We start from the raw sequence: 12713 nt of genomic DNA, 5'->3' as shown, positions 1-12713 counted from the left end.
TGGAAACAGAGCACGAGAGAAGTCACATGTCTCAGTCTGTACAAAGAGCAGGCATGAGGCATCTCTTCCTAAAACCTGGATTTAGCTGTTCTCAAGTTACACCGAAACAGTTGCCTTGATGTTTTATTTCCCTGGTGTATTAATAAAGGTGGCTTTTTGGCAGTTAACCCACCTTATAAAAGCATATTTTACAGAAATAATTTTCCTGACGGTCGCTCTGAAAGTTGGGGTGTATAATTGAGTAGATGCAAACTAACAGATAGACCTCAAAGGTTCACATTTGCTCTTACCTTTTACTACCTGGAAAAAATTGAAGGTTATAGCATGAACTTACTATTTACAGATAGACAGCAATTATCCTGCAGTTTTCTGAATGTGTGGCAACCCTTTGGAAGTAGTACTATAACTATAACATACTGTCTGCCTTTGTAATGATACTGTAATTTTTCTCCAGAAGTTTGACCGATCCTTTGTTTTCTCTCCTTTCTCCTTCCTGTGTCCCTTTCCTGCCCTAGTTTTTTCAGAGGCCTCAGATACAGCCTCCGAGAGCTACCATCCAGAACAGCAGCCCTTCCATCCGTCCTGGTGCACAAACACCGACTGCAGTGTATCAAACCAACCAACACATCATGATGGTTAATCATCTGCCAATGCCGTATCCTATGCCTCAGGGCCCCCAGTACTGTATACCGCAGGTAAAAACACGTTTTCCAGGCACTTAAACTGAAAAGCAACCCGTGCTTCACCTGGATTTTCTCGGGACCTGCTGCAGCAGTGGGAGAGGGGGAGATAAAACTGGTAGTTGCGTATTTCAGTTCTGTGCTTCTTTATGAAGTATCTGTTGGTCTTGGCATCTTCTCAGAAGGTGTGAACTAAGCTCCTGGAAAATGCTGTGAATGCATTTAAATTGACTTGGACCTTGGACCTTATAAAAACATGGTATTACTGAAAGTAATTGTCATTGTTAAGAAGTTTGATAATCTGATCTTTATTGATTTTTGAGGGCTCAGTTACAGTTTCTGTATGTAACAGCATGTCATTGCTCAACTCTTTGTAATCTGATGGTTATTTTTTTCTTCCTAGTATCGTCACAGTGGCCCTCCATATGTTGGGCCCCCGCAGCAGTATCCTGTTCAGCCACCAGGGCCAGGCCCCTTTTATCCAGGCCCAGGTCCTGGAGAATTTCCCAATGCCTACGGTAAGTTCTGGTTGGAGATTTCCTGTAAGTATTTCCTGGGCGTGGTTTTCTCTTGTCAAGTTGAAGATTTTCAATACCAAACTGGATTAGCACTTGTTTGAACTTCAGATAGCTGCTTGATTTGGTTGTGTCACAGCCCTTATTATTCACTCCGGAAAAATTCACAGTAATGGAGTTTCGTTTGTATCAATGCTCAAGGAAAGGCTGGAACTTGCAGAGCTACCCATAATCACATGTGAATAAGAATAGTGGCTATTTATTATTCCCTGCTAAATCATTATTATTTATTAAGGTATTGTGAATACAACTGGCAGCCCTGGTTTCCACTGGTTTCCCTCAGTATGTGCACGGCAACAGAGCATTTAACATTTCTTGTTCCTGTGTTCCCTGTTTGGCATTTAGGAAGGGAAAAGAACAAACCATCTGGCTTAATTCACTGGTCTCATGCTGCAAAGAACAAGTTAGTCCAGTGAAAGAGCTTAAAACCCATACGCAGGCTGATGTTTGCCCTTTGAAGACACAGTTCCTAGTTTCACCTCTTCTCAAGCAAAGAGCTCCACTGACAGTGGTTGCCCACAATAGCTGTGTGCTGTGGTTGTTGGTTACGCTATGTTCAATATATTTGACTCCTTCCTCAGGTATTCAGGTTCAAAGCCACCCCTAAAAATTGAGGGGTGATGTGTCCAGTGTTGAGCGTCCCTTCCATCTGCGTCTTGCCTGCGGTCCTTGCCTCCTGCGGGACCTCACAGCTGCCTCTCCTCTGGGTTCCACTGAGGAGACCCCATGTGTCAGTGGGACACCTTAGGTGTCCCGTGACCGCTCTTCTCTTGGCAGACGTGTTTGATGTAGAAGTAATTAAGCCCTTAGTTACTTCCCTTGTGCTGCCGTTTACGATGCATATCGTGCTTACATCACAGTCCCCTAATAAGGCTTTCTGTGGGATCTGCCTTTCAGTTGTCATTTAAGGTAAATCCGCTCCTGTGAGCTCTGTTTCCACTGCAGACAGGTATCTTGCAGTAACGTGGTCACTTTTTTTTTAATTTGTCTTGCCTTGCTCAAGTATGGGAACATTTGAGAAATCCCCAGGATGATTCTAGTAGTCACCCCCCTGTACTTTTTTTTGAAAGGGTTTTCACTTCTCAGTATCAAACTTGAGATATTTTGTTCAGTCTGAGTGCTAGCTGCCCACACAAATTCTGTAATCCGTTGGGGTCGACATGTTACCAACTTTCCATGCAGCTTTAGCTGTTGGTATTTCTGAGCAGTAGAAGTGAATGATTGCCTTCCAGGCTGAACAATGATGACGGTGTACAGTTGGCAGAATTGCATGTTTGCTCTTCACAAATTCAGATTTATTTTAAAGGGGAGAAGAGCTCCAGTTGCCTCCCTACTTATTTTGAAAGGTCATGAGTCTTTTTATTTTTATTTTTTTTTAATTTGGAATATATAGAGCTAGTGGGACTACTTCGAAAGGCATTCGTGAAATCTTCAAAGACTTCAGTTTCTGAACAAATGGAGAGACAGCAATTAGGAGGCAGCTAGTTCCTGTTTGCTTACCTAGACAAATAAAGAGAAGAAATATTGCAATGGCTCTTTAAATCTGATCCACTAAATGAGGAAATTGCCTACGTATTTGTCATTTAAAGCTTTTCTTCCGTTCCAGGTCTGCTTTCTTACTTTCTGCCCACTTAGTGCAGTTTGTCTGTCTTCACTTCTGTAATTTGGAAAAGGTTCCCTCCTTGTTCCTTTCTACTCCTGGAGCTGCCTGGCTTCTCGCACAGCAGCTTGTAATCTTTTAGCCCCAGCTTGCTTTCAGGTCGCTGTGTCTGCAGAGCGTCAGTGGGCGAAGCTGGAGGCTGGGTTTGATCTGGATTGCAGCCCTGCCTCACGCAGAGCGTTCTCCAGGCAGGGAAGGTTTAGCCAAGGAAGAGAGGGTGAATGCAGGTTTGCTTGCACTCATCCACCTTTTCCTCCTGTTGCTCCCTTGCTATTTATATAGGGCTGGAAATATTCTGTGTCTCACCAGGTGTCTAAGCGTGGTGCTGCTCGCAGCACTGGGAGACAACTAAATGCAGAGTACGGGTGTGGACGGTGCTGCTGGCAGCGGCCTTTCCCTCCAGCCTCGGGGCTTTGCAGCTAGTGTGTGGTATAGCATGGCACAGAGTGCTGCTGGGCGTCGAGCTCTCTGCAGCGTGACAGGCTGTAAAGGACGTGGTACGGAAAAATGCTGCAGAAGACAAAACATACTAAGATGAAAAGTACTTATTTTTCCTAAGCTATTTCTCAGTTTTGTAATTCATTGTTCTCTCATATATCAGTGAGCCTCTGTGATACGTTGGGAAGGCCTTGAAATGATGGATGAAATGATCGTGTGAAATGAACACCCTGAAAAGGATCAATATGTGGGGCAGAGAGCAAAGAATGTTGCACTGAAAAATGCTCTTGACTTGTTGCCACAGAAGCTGTGTTTCTTCCCAGAAGTTACTCTTCCTTTTTGGGGTTTGCTTTTTCAAAGTACTTCTCATAAGCAAAGAGTTCTTCCTTGAGTTACGCTGTTGGTCTCTCTCTCGCATGGATCGTGTTATAGCTGTCTCGTTTCTGGTTTCTAGGAAACTAGAAATGAGGAAAATTAACATCCTGCAGGGCTCCCAGGTGTGCTCGTGTCCTCTCATGTTACCCAAACTCGTGTTGTACACCTGGCCAGCTTGGCCAAAGCATTAGTCGGAAGAGTTTGAGGCTGCACAGCTCTTTTTCAGGAGAGAACGGGGATACTGACGAAGGTTTTGCACCCTGAGGCCAAGGCAGATCTGCCTCTATCTGAGTTTGCCTCTATCTAGTAGTACGTAGACAAGAGACAGCTCTGCTGTGCCACTTCTATTTATGTCTGGCACATCTTGAAAGAACTCAGTCATTTTGAGCCTGTCTTTCTCCATAAAGAAAAGAAAATGAAACTGTTGGATATTATGAATGTAATCAACAACGCAGTGTAATTTTGCAATAATAACCCTGGTCATGGTTTTTTGTGTTGCAGCATGAGAAGAACATTGCTTGTAATTACATTTTCTCGCTATGCTTTAAAATAAGTTGCCATTGACCTTGCAAATTCTTTGTAATGGTTTGACTGAATTTCTCTACAAAGGGGAAAAAACACTTACCTGTTTGTGAGTCCAAGGAGGGACAACTTCTCTTTTAATGTCTTTGTGATTTCAACAGCCTCTCAGAAACTGATGCACGTGATGAGGAAAAAATGAAATAGTGACTTAATCACTTGTCTTGCTGGAAGCAGCAGCTCTGTTTAAGTGGAAGTGAGGAAGAGCAAGACGCAGACTGGTTTGCAGTTGGATGCTAAAAGTTCTGTTTTTTCAAAAGAAGGGAGGGAGGAGTAGGTGGACAGTTTTACTCTCATGCTTGGTTTTCTTTCGTTAACAGACTAACTGGGTTTCTCTTGTTTCTGTGTTGTTCTTTCCCAGGAACACCTTTCTACCCAAGCCAGCCAGTTTATCAGTCAGCACCCATCATAGTGCCTACACAGCAGCAGCAGCCTCCACCAGCTAAAAGAGAGAAAAAAACGGTAAGGGATCTTCATTGAATGACAAGTCCTCTCTGAGAATTGTCCTGGTTGTAATTAATGAAAATTTTAGCTTAAAAGTGGGCTTTATCTTCACAGAGAGGCTCTTACCTTTCACTCCTAAGTCTTATTAAACATTGCACGATGCTGCAATGATGTCTTACTTTCAGTTTGCTATGGGAACTTGCTGCTCTGTGTTTTGTAAGGTCTCAGCCAGTCAGAAATGAAAATACTTCTGCTGGTTTTGTAACAAACACAAATGAAAGCAGCAGCATCTCCTTAAGCCAGAGGATCCTCATCTGCTTGTGCTGCTTTACCAAAGAGCCAAGTGGGAAAGAACAACCTCGGATCAGTTTGCGAGACTGTTGGGAATTGGTTCAAATTGACAAAAAAGAAACTGTTCAATATTGTGCCTTGGAAATGTAGAGAAGCAGCACTAGCAAGCTGGGGACGGATGTACAGAGCTTGAAGGAACCTGCACATGTGATGCTATGAAAGTGGGCAGGGATTTGGAGACCACATTTCCTCTCTTCCTAGTTCACTGGTCAGAAGTCATGAGACAGACTAATGGAATGTAAACCTGTTTGTAGGTGGACGATGGTAGGGAATAGTAAAGATGTAGTGGGTGAATTTAATGTTTAAATAGAAAAAAACTAGGGGAGGACTTAAACTTGTGAATGAATAGTTGATTCGGAATAAGTGAGAGGGAATTAATTTATTAATTTTACGTCAGCGTGTGTTACAGTGGATTGAAAACATCTAAAGAACTGTTTCCTGGCCCCCCCCCAAAAAAAAGTGGGGAGAATTTGTACGTGTTTCAACAAACAGAATACTTGTATCTTGATTTCTGAAGATGAGCTGAGATGATGCTTGATCTGGAAAGCTGGAAAAGCTGAACAATGTGTTAGCTGGGCTTTCAAGAAAAGCCTTTCTTGAAAGAAAAAAGAAAAGCTGCTGTCATCAAAGGGTGATGCAACTCTTTTGCTACCTCTTCACCATCCTCTTCAGTCCTGAGGAGTCTCTTTTCAGCATCCCAAACACGACATGGCCAGATCACTGATACCATTTGAAGTGCAGAGATGTTCAGAAACACTCAGCTGTGGTTTAGACAGTTTAATGCCCAGAAAGCTAAGTTCTTTGAAGCAGAAAAGCAAAGGCTTTTAAAAATGCCTTTAAAGATGCTTTTGTCTGGATGTACTTCTTCAGTTTGCTAACATGTTACAACTGAAAAAATAAGGGAGAAATTAAAGAAAAATGAAGCGTGTCGATGTACACACATCTGCATGCACTGTTAGCTGAGTACTACAAACTTTCAGGGAGGGAAAACGTTTTAATGACACTGACAAGAGGAAAAGAGGGTAGGAACTCCTGCCAGCTCTTAAGTCCTCATTGCTGTGATCACCTAGATGTCTTAGTGGAAGAACACCAGTCTCTTCTTACTCTGTCAAAAGTACGAGATGACCACACCTTGTCAACACCCTCAGTACTGTCTGGGTACTCATTTGTCTTCCCGACCCAAAGAGTCGAGAATACGTCACACAATTCTGAAGCTGGTAAATCACAAAGCCCTCCCACAGCTAGCAGCTTTGTCGGTTGCCAGTGGAATAAAGCCACCACAGCTTCCAGTGACATTCCTGCTCTCAGAAGGATTTTACCTCCAGGTTTACCTGTGGTTAGTGTATGCTGCTTGGTACAACAGGGACTTCTGCCTGCGTCTTACAGAGCGCTCAGCCAAGAGCTTCTGAGGTTAACAGACAGGAATGATAGCGCTGTCTTCAAGTTTATGGAAATCCGCAGTTTTTATATTAAAGATGACTTCCACTAAGACTCTGTTCCAAATAAATCAACCCACACGGGTTGACTGATTCCCATGCTCGGTGTTTGTTGAGGGTTCAAATGGGCACGTTCGAAGTGTTCTATTTATTTTATATTTTTCCTTCCCTTTTGGGGACTATGAAGATGCTCAGGTAATAAACTTGTTTCCTAAACGTTGATGTGTTTCATAGGACTTCCCTTTGTTCTTGCACTTTCCTTTCTTTGGCTCTGTAGTTCTGTTTGTTTGTTTTCTGTTTGGCTGGTGTGATTTTTCTCAGCGTGGAAGGTGAAAATGAAGAACTGACTGGCTTTCTCTCTATACCAGCAGCTGGGTTGGCAAGGTCACTGAATTTTGTAGCAGGGCAGTATGTTTTTGTTTTGTTTGTTCATTTTTATCCTGCACTTTCCACTAACTGGCAAGCTTACTTCTATAGCTAAACCATCCACTAAATTTAACAAGTTTCACTAAACTTCTTTCCCAAAAGTAGAGACCACGTTCTGAATTAAAGGGTCGCGTACTGCAAGGCACGTATTTAAAATTGCTCCACAGTTGCTTTAGATCTGAGGGAATTTGAAGAGGTGCACATATTTAGAACTGACTGGCACAGTTGATGAGCATTTTGATTAAATTAGGTTGTAAGATTAAGGGATGACATACCATGCATTTCAAGTTGCTGAAGCAAACCACGTTGCAGTGTTCCTGCAGAGCATCAGCTCAGTCCAGGGCATCTCATACAGAGTGGAATGGAAACGTGTTCTGTCCGTGCTTCCCCTCCATAAGCCCCAAGGACGTGCAATGGGAGGACTTGTCTGAAGTATTTCTATATTCAATTCCATAGATCCGGATCCGGGATCCAAACCAGGGGGGTAAAGATATAACAGAAGAAATAATGTCCGGAGGGGGCAGCAGGAACCCAACACCCCCCATCATGAGACCCACTTCCACACCTACTCCACCTCAGGTAACGCAGTGGCCGTGTAGCCCTCTCCCCGTGATGTCTGCTTTGCTTTGCTGTCTGTTAGAGCCAGTTCCCGAGTCTTCCATCCACACCAACTGCCTCACTCACCTGGATGGTCTTTTCTTTAGTTGTCTGTGTTCTTCAATGATTTATTTTTCTGTTTGGTCACTTTTATCAGCCTGTGGCTTGTAAATGTAGAGCCGCAATGCTGCTACAAGTTCCCCGCCCCTGCTTTTGTATCAGCAGTAGCTTTTAAAGCTGGTGAAGGCTTTCTGAAGGAGTCAGTATGTCTGCGAGAGATGTGGCGTTTCCATTAGTGTCTTGTGCACCTGAGGAACATCCGTATCATGCATGTGATTGATTATGTGTCTTAAATGGCATTGCTGTCCATACTAAAGTCTTTCTGCTTTAGCAGTCTTGTTTCAGAGGAACCAGAATTCCTGTAGCTCAGGACGTTTACCAGAGAACTTCCAGATTTGTGCTCTGTGTGTTCAGCCTTAAAAAGGGAAAGATAAAAGGAAAATAAAAGGCATTTTTCTGACATAAGAAAAAGCACAAATATCCCAAACTGGTATTTTCCGTAGTTCATAACTCTCTTCAAAAATTCTTGTCACATACCTTTGAGTTTCTGACCCCTTCTAAGCCTCTGTATCCTGCTTCACCCGAGAAGTCCACGTGTGATGTCTGGCAATTAAACTGAGTGGAAATCCAGGTCTGTTCTAGTCCTTTTTGACTCGGGGCCAAAAGAGCACTCTCAGACCTGTGGGCAAGCAGTCCTGACATGAGCATGAGTCCACCTCGATGTTCACTGCTGGGTCTGAAAGTGGCTGCGTTATCAGGAAATGATTTCTCTCCTTTGACCAACTCTTCCAGACCTGCAGCAGGAGGAGATGATGTCTCCTTGGTCTCCCCATGGTGTAGGAGATGGAGAGGAGGCACATGGCAGCTGCTGCCCTCTTCCAGCAGCCAGCTTGGTGTGGCTGCCCTTTGTTTCGTATGTAATCTCCCAAAAGAAGGGATCTTCCAAGGGGGATGGTGCTGAGCCGCGAGCTGCTCAGCTTAAATGTTTGTGAACAGCTGGAGAAAAAGAAGCTGAACTCTACAGTTTGGCACAGGCCTTGGAAGTTGACAATGTTTTATTGGAGGTTATTGTCTGCTGCCCAGGGGCCTGATATGAAGACCATAAATATCAGTAAAGTTCTGCATGTGATGGGTGGGCGCTGGGTCCGAGCCTGGCTGAGGCGCAGTTTCCTCTTTGTCCAAGCTCTTCCCTGTTTAATGTCAGAAACCAGTTTTTGCTATTTTTTTTCCCTTTTTTTTTTTTGTGAAACAATTGTCCCTGGGCTGAAATCTTACCCCCCACACGCACGCCCTGTGTCAGGATAGCTCTGCTGACTGTCCTGTGCTGAGGAAAATGCACAGGCTTGTCCTGAGACATCCATTGCATGGGGCTGTAAGCCTGAGGTTACAGCCGAGCCAGTGAGGATCGGCCGAGGAACGGGGATCACCGAGATGAAACAAGAGCCTGGTCCGCAGGACTCCCCTCCGAGACAAATGGAATAGCTACGGCTTTTGGCCATTTCCCCAGTTCAATCAAATCCTCCTACCACATGAAGGCATCACCATTAGCTTTGGGTCACCTGCTTTCTTCTCCTGGTCTCCACCTGGGGCAAGCAGCAGCAAGGCGCCGTGCTCGAGCTGGCTGGCTGTGCAGCGAGGTCGGCAGGGCTCGGCTGGAATACGCCTTCTGCTGCCAGAGTGCTCTGATGATTTGTGGACTGCAGCTGGAAAGGGAGCGAGCAGAGGGCTGGTCATGTGTAGAGCTGATTGTACTTCTTTCCAAGCATTTTCCGTGAGAGAAGATCCCAGTGATAAAAAAAGTTTGAATGGTGGTGAGACCTTCTTCCCATTACTTCATGCTAAATGATTTACCCCACTAGAAGCGTGGAAGGGCTGGAAACAGGCAAGGTTTCAGATTGGGTTTATGTGTGGTGCAGCTAATGCAGGCATTTACTGATCACTTCTGCGTTCAGAAAGCTATTTTAAGATACTATAATTAAGTCAAACAGGACAAAATAAATGCTTTTCTAGAGGAGGTTAATAAGCATGAATTTTTTATCAGCTGAAATTTGTATGCAGAGCACACCAGTGATGTCCAATCATCTGCTCTAAGTAAGGTATGCAAATATTTCATTGTTTCGTATCCAGGCTTTGTTTTGATTAGGTACTTGGAACCACTTTTGGTAATCACAGAAGAGCTCCGAAATAGAGCTCACCAGTAAAAGTTCATTAGTGCAGCATAACTGAAAATTTAAGCCCACTTAAGCCAGGAAATTCAAAGTTATTGTCCCAACAGTGTCTATAATTCATTTCTCTTAAGCAAGTCTAGTACCTTGGATGCAATTAGATGGTGCTCAGCGTATGCCTTAATATGTATGTTCAGTGGCTGAATTCCAGTAGCTGTGGATAACTTTGAACTGTGTAAAATCAGGAAACTTTAGATATTCAGCCATGGCTTTGCTCAAAACATTTTAGGGCTTTTTGTATTTCCTTTCCTCAGCTGCTAAAAGCTGTGAACAATCCGTGTGAGATTCACATGGAAAAGAAATACCTGCTTATTGAAATACTCAGAGTTTGCGGCAGCTCCTGGACGAGGTGCGCGGGAAGTGCTGAATGCAAACCCGGGGTCTCAGGGCTTGCAGAAGTGTCATCTAATAGAAGCGGCTCCCTGCACGATGAGGTTTATGGTGGTTTATATTTTTATTATTCTAGACTCTGGTAACACTTCACAGTGACTGCCGGTGTCTGATTCTGTAAGCTCGTTACTTAAGCACCACAGTCACAGAAAGGAAAACGTGCTCACGAAGTGCATGGAAGCCACTGCTGTAGACCCGTCCCTGTCAGAAATGTAATGCTTTTAAAAAGAAGCCATTTTACCATAACAAGGGCTGTGGTGTCTACAGAAACCAATGGAAATTTTAACTGAAATTTTAGCAGTAGATCAAACACAGAACACCAAAAAACACTGGGCTTGTCCAAAGCACGCGCAGCACTGCTGGGGCTCGCCTTGTGCGTTGAGCCATTTCTGTCCTTTTCGTAGCTCCCGCTTTGCTTTGTAGGCAGCATCGCTGACCGAGGCGTGCTTTCACTGGAGGCTTTCCAGCACCTTCGTGGTGGTTCCCCGAGCCCCTGTGCAGCACTGTCTGCTGACCAGGGAGCCGTCCCCAAAAGCTGTAGATTCCCCCCCAGCCCAGGGAAGTGGCTCGGATGGACGTGTGCGGCTGCTCTGCGTTCTCTGCTCCGTGAGAAGATGAATTTCCCTTTTTTCACCAGGATTTTTCTGAGGTTTAGTTGCTGAAATGCTTTAAAGCTCCTGCATAAGAGAAATGGAGACACTATTTATACATTTCTAGCACTATGCTATTTTTCACACTAATTTTTTTGCCATTGAGATATCTAAAAACCAGGACCACATACAGAATTTGGCTACAGTATTTGCTCGGCGCTGACTCACACAGATCACCTTTTAAAGAGCAAGAAGTGCTCTTATTTTCCTGGCAAACCTCTTCCAAGTAGTGGTGAGTTTGTCACGTTTTGTGTTTTCTTGGTCTACAAGCCATGGCAGGATAGAATAACAGAGCCAGTCTTTTAGCGCAATAAATCATGAGAGCAGTTTTGAGTGGTATTTTTCCTAGAAAGTCTCTAAATGCTCCATTTTGAAGCTGAGAGCCCATAGGGGTCATTAATTAAGTACCGTTTTTATTGCTTTGCAGCATGGTTCCCACAAAACGAATATTTTCCAAAGTTCTTAAGCAAGCTTCTTTACTGACCCAAGGAGCTTCAAGGCTTCCAGGTTCCTTGCTCACTGGTTTCGTTTGGTTCCTGCAATTCTTCTCACATTCTCCCTTTTCCCTATTGATTTTGTCCATACATTTTCACATGAAACCAGTGATCCACTGAGGGTGAAGGGAAGGTGTTCTTGAAATCCACTTGTTTGTAAAAGCTGTGTTTGCTTTGGCTGACTTTGGGTTTGGCTGAAGGTACAGATGCAATTCTTCATTCGTCGTCCAGCCAATCTCATCAGGCTCGTTCCTGGAAGAGCAGCAGTCCCATATAAAAGGTTCAACCCTTCCCTCCACTTGCTTAGGTCTTCTGTTTTTTTCCAGATGTGCTTTTGCACAGTCCTTTATTTTTCTGTTGCCTGAAATGGTGAAAAATGATGTACTGAAGATAATTCCCTTTATTGTGCGCTGTTCAGATGCGGTAGCTGAAAAAGCTGGAAATGGGAGTCCCATGAAAAGGAGCAGATTGCCAGAGTGCTTCCTTTTGAGGGAAATAAGTTCTACATGGTATTCTGATACCTGGTCTTCAAGAAGGAACTGGATGCCCGTGCCTTTGGCATTGTGCTTTATCTTGATTGTTTAAAAATCCCCATTTCTGTAAATGTTCTGCCAGCATGGGCTCGTAGCTAGATAAGGAGAACCAGCTGTAAAAAGCTGATGGCGTTTCATTTTTAGATTATAAAAGTTATCAGTTTCTTCTTCGCATGGTCCCTGATTTAAGGGGATTCTACAAATGTAACTAGTTGACTTCCTGGTCTGTGTTCATTGTGATGTGCACAAGTGCTTTCCCTGTAAGTCTGGGTGAGTTTGGTGTAGTTGCTTGGTCTGTGTTAGATTCTGAGGTGAGGGGAGGTGGGGTTTTGTGTGGTTGGTTTTTCTTTTCTCAGACCTTCACATACATAAGTGAAGTCATTTGTCCCATTAGTGCTGGGGAGATAATTAAAATACTTGGTCTCTGCAACAGGCTGTAGCCTTTTCACTTGTCACCTGCTGGTCTTGCAGATCATTTTTATTTACAGAATATGTACAAAATTGATTGGGGACCAGGTATGCCTGCTCTATTTTTGATTAAAGCAGGATTTTTTTTTATTCTCAGCATTACCCAGCAGGTATCATCCCTCAGCCTGTGGAAGGCATTAGGGGCTTTTTCCATACCAGCAGCGCGGGTGTCCTCAATCTGGGTGATGTTCCTGGTGTGACAGCAATGTTAGTATGCGAATGCGTGTAGATGGATGCACGTTCTGAACTATTCGTGCATACACACACAGCTTAGCTGTAGATGAGCACACGCGTGCGTGCGTGCAAATACCTGCAGATGTTGCTGGGTATTT

General features: G+C 44.0%; 1 protein-coding gene across 14 annotated transcripts in view; it reads left to right on the top strand.

Annotated features, from left to right (window-relative positions):
• EIF4G3 (eukaryotic translation initiation factor 4 gamma 3) overlaps nt 1–12713 on the top strand; it is a 129788-nt gene that overhangs the window by 64636 nt on the left and 52439 nt on the right. For all 14 annotated transcript variants that reach the window (XM_035344958.1, XM_035344972.1, XM_035344971.1 and 11 more), the window contains 4 exons: nt 516–695; nt 1084–1198; nt 4669–4769; nt 7421–7543. In XM_035344958.1, coding sequence (XP_035200849.1) covers nt 516–695; nt 1084–1198; nt 4669–4769; nt 7421–7543 — 519 coding nt within the window. The remainder of the gene's footprint in view (nt 1–515; nt 696–1083; nt 1199–4668; nt 4770–7420; nt 7544–12713) is intronic.

The sequence above is a fragment of the Oxyura jamaicensis genome, chromosome 21, assembly GCF_011077185.1.
Source record: "Oxyura jamaicensis isolate SHBP4307 breed ruddy duck chromosome 21, BPBGC_Ojam_1.0, whole genome shotgun sequence".
In the NCBI taxonomy this organism is placed as follows: domain Eukaryota; kingdom Metazoa; phylum Chordata; class Aves; order Anseriformes; family Anatidae; genus Oxyura; species Oxyura jamaicensis.
This window is presented reverse-complemented; position numbering and strand designations above follow the sequence as displayed.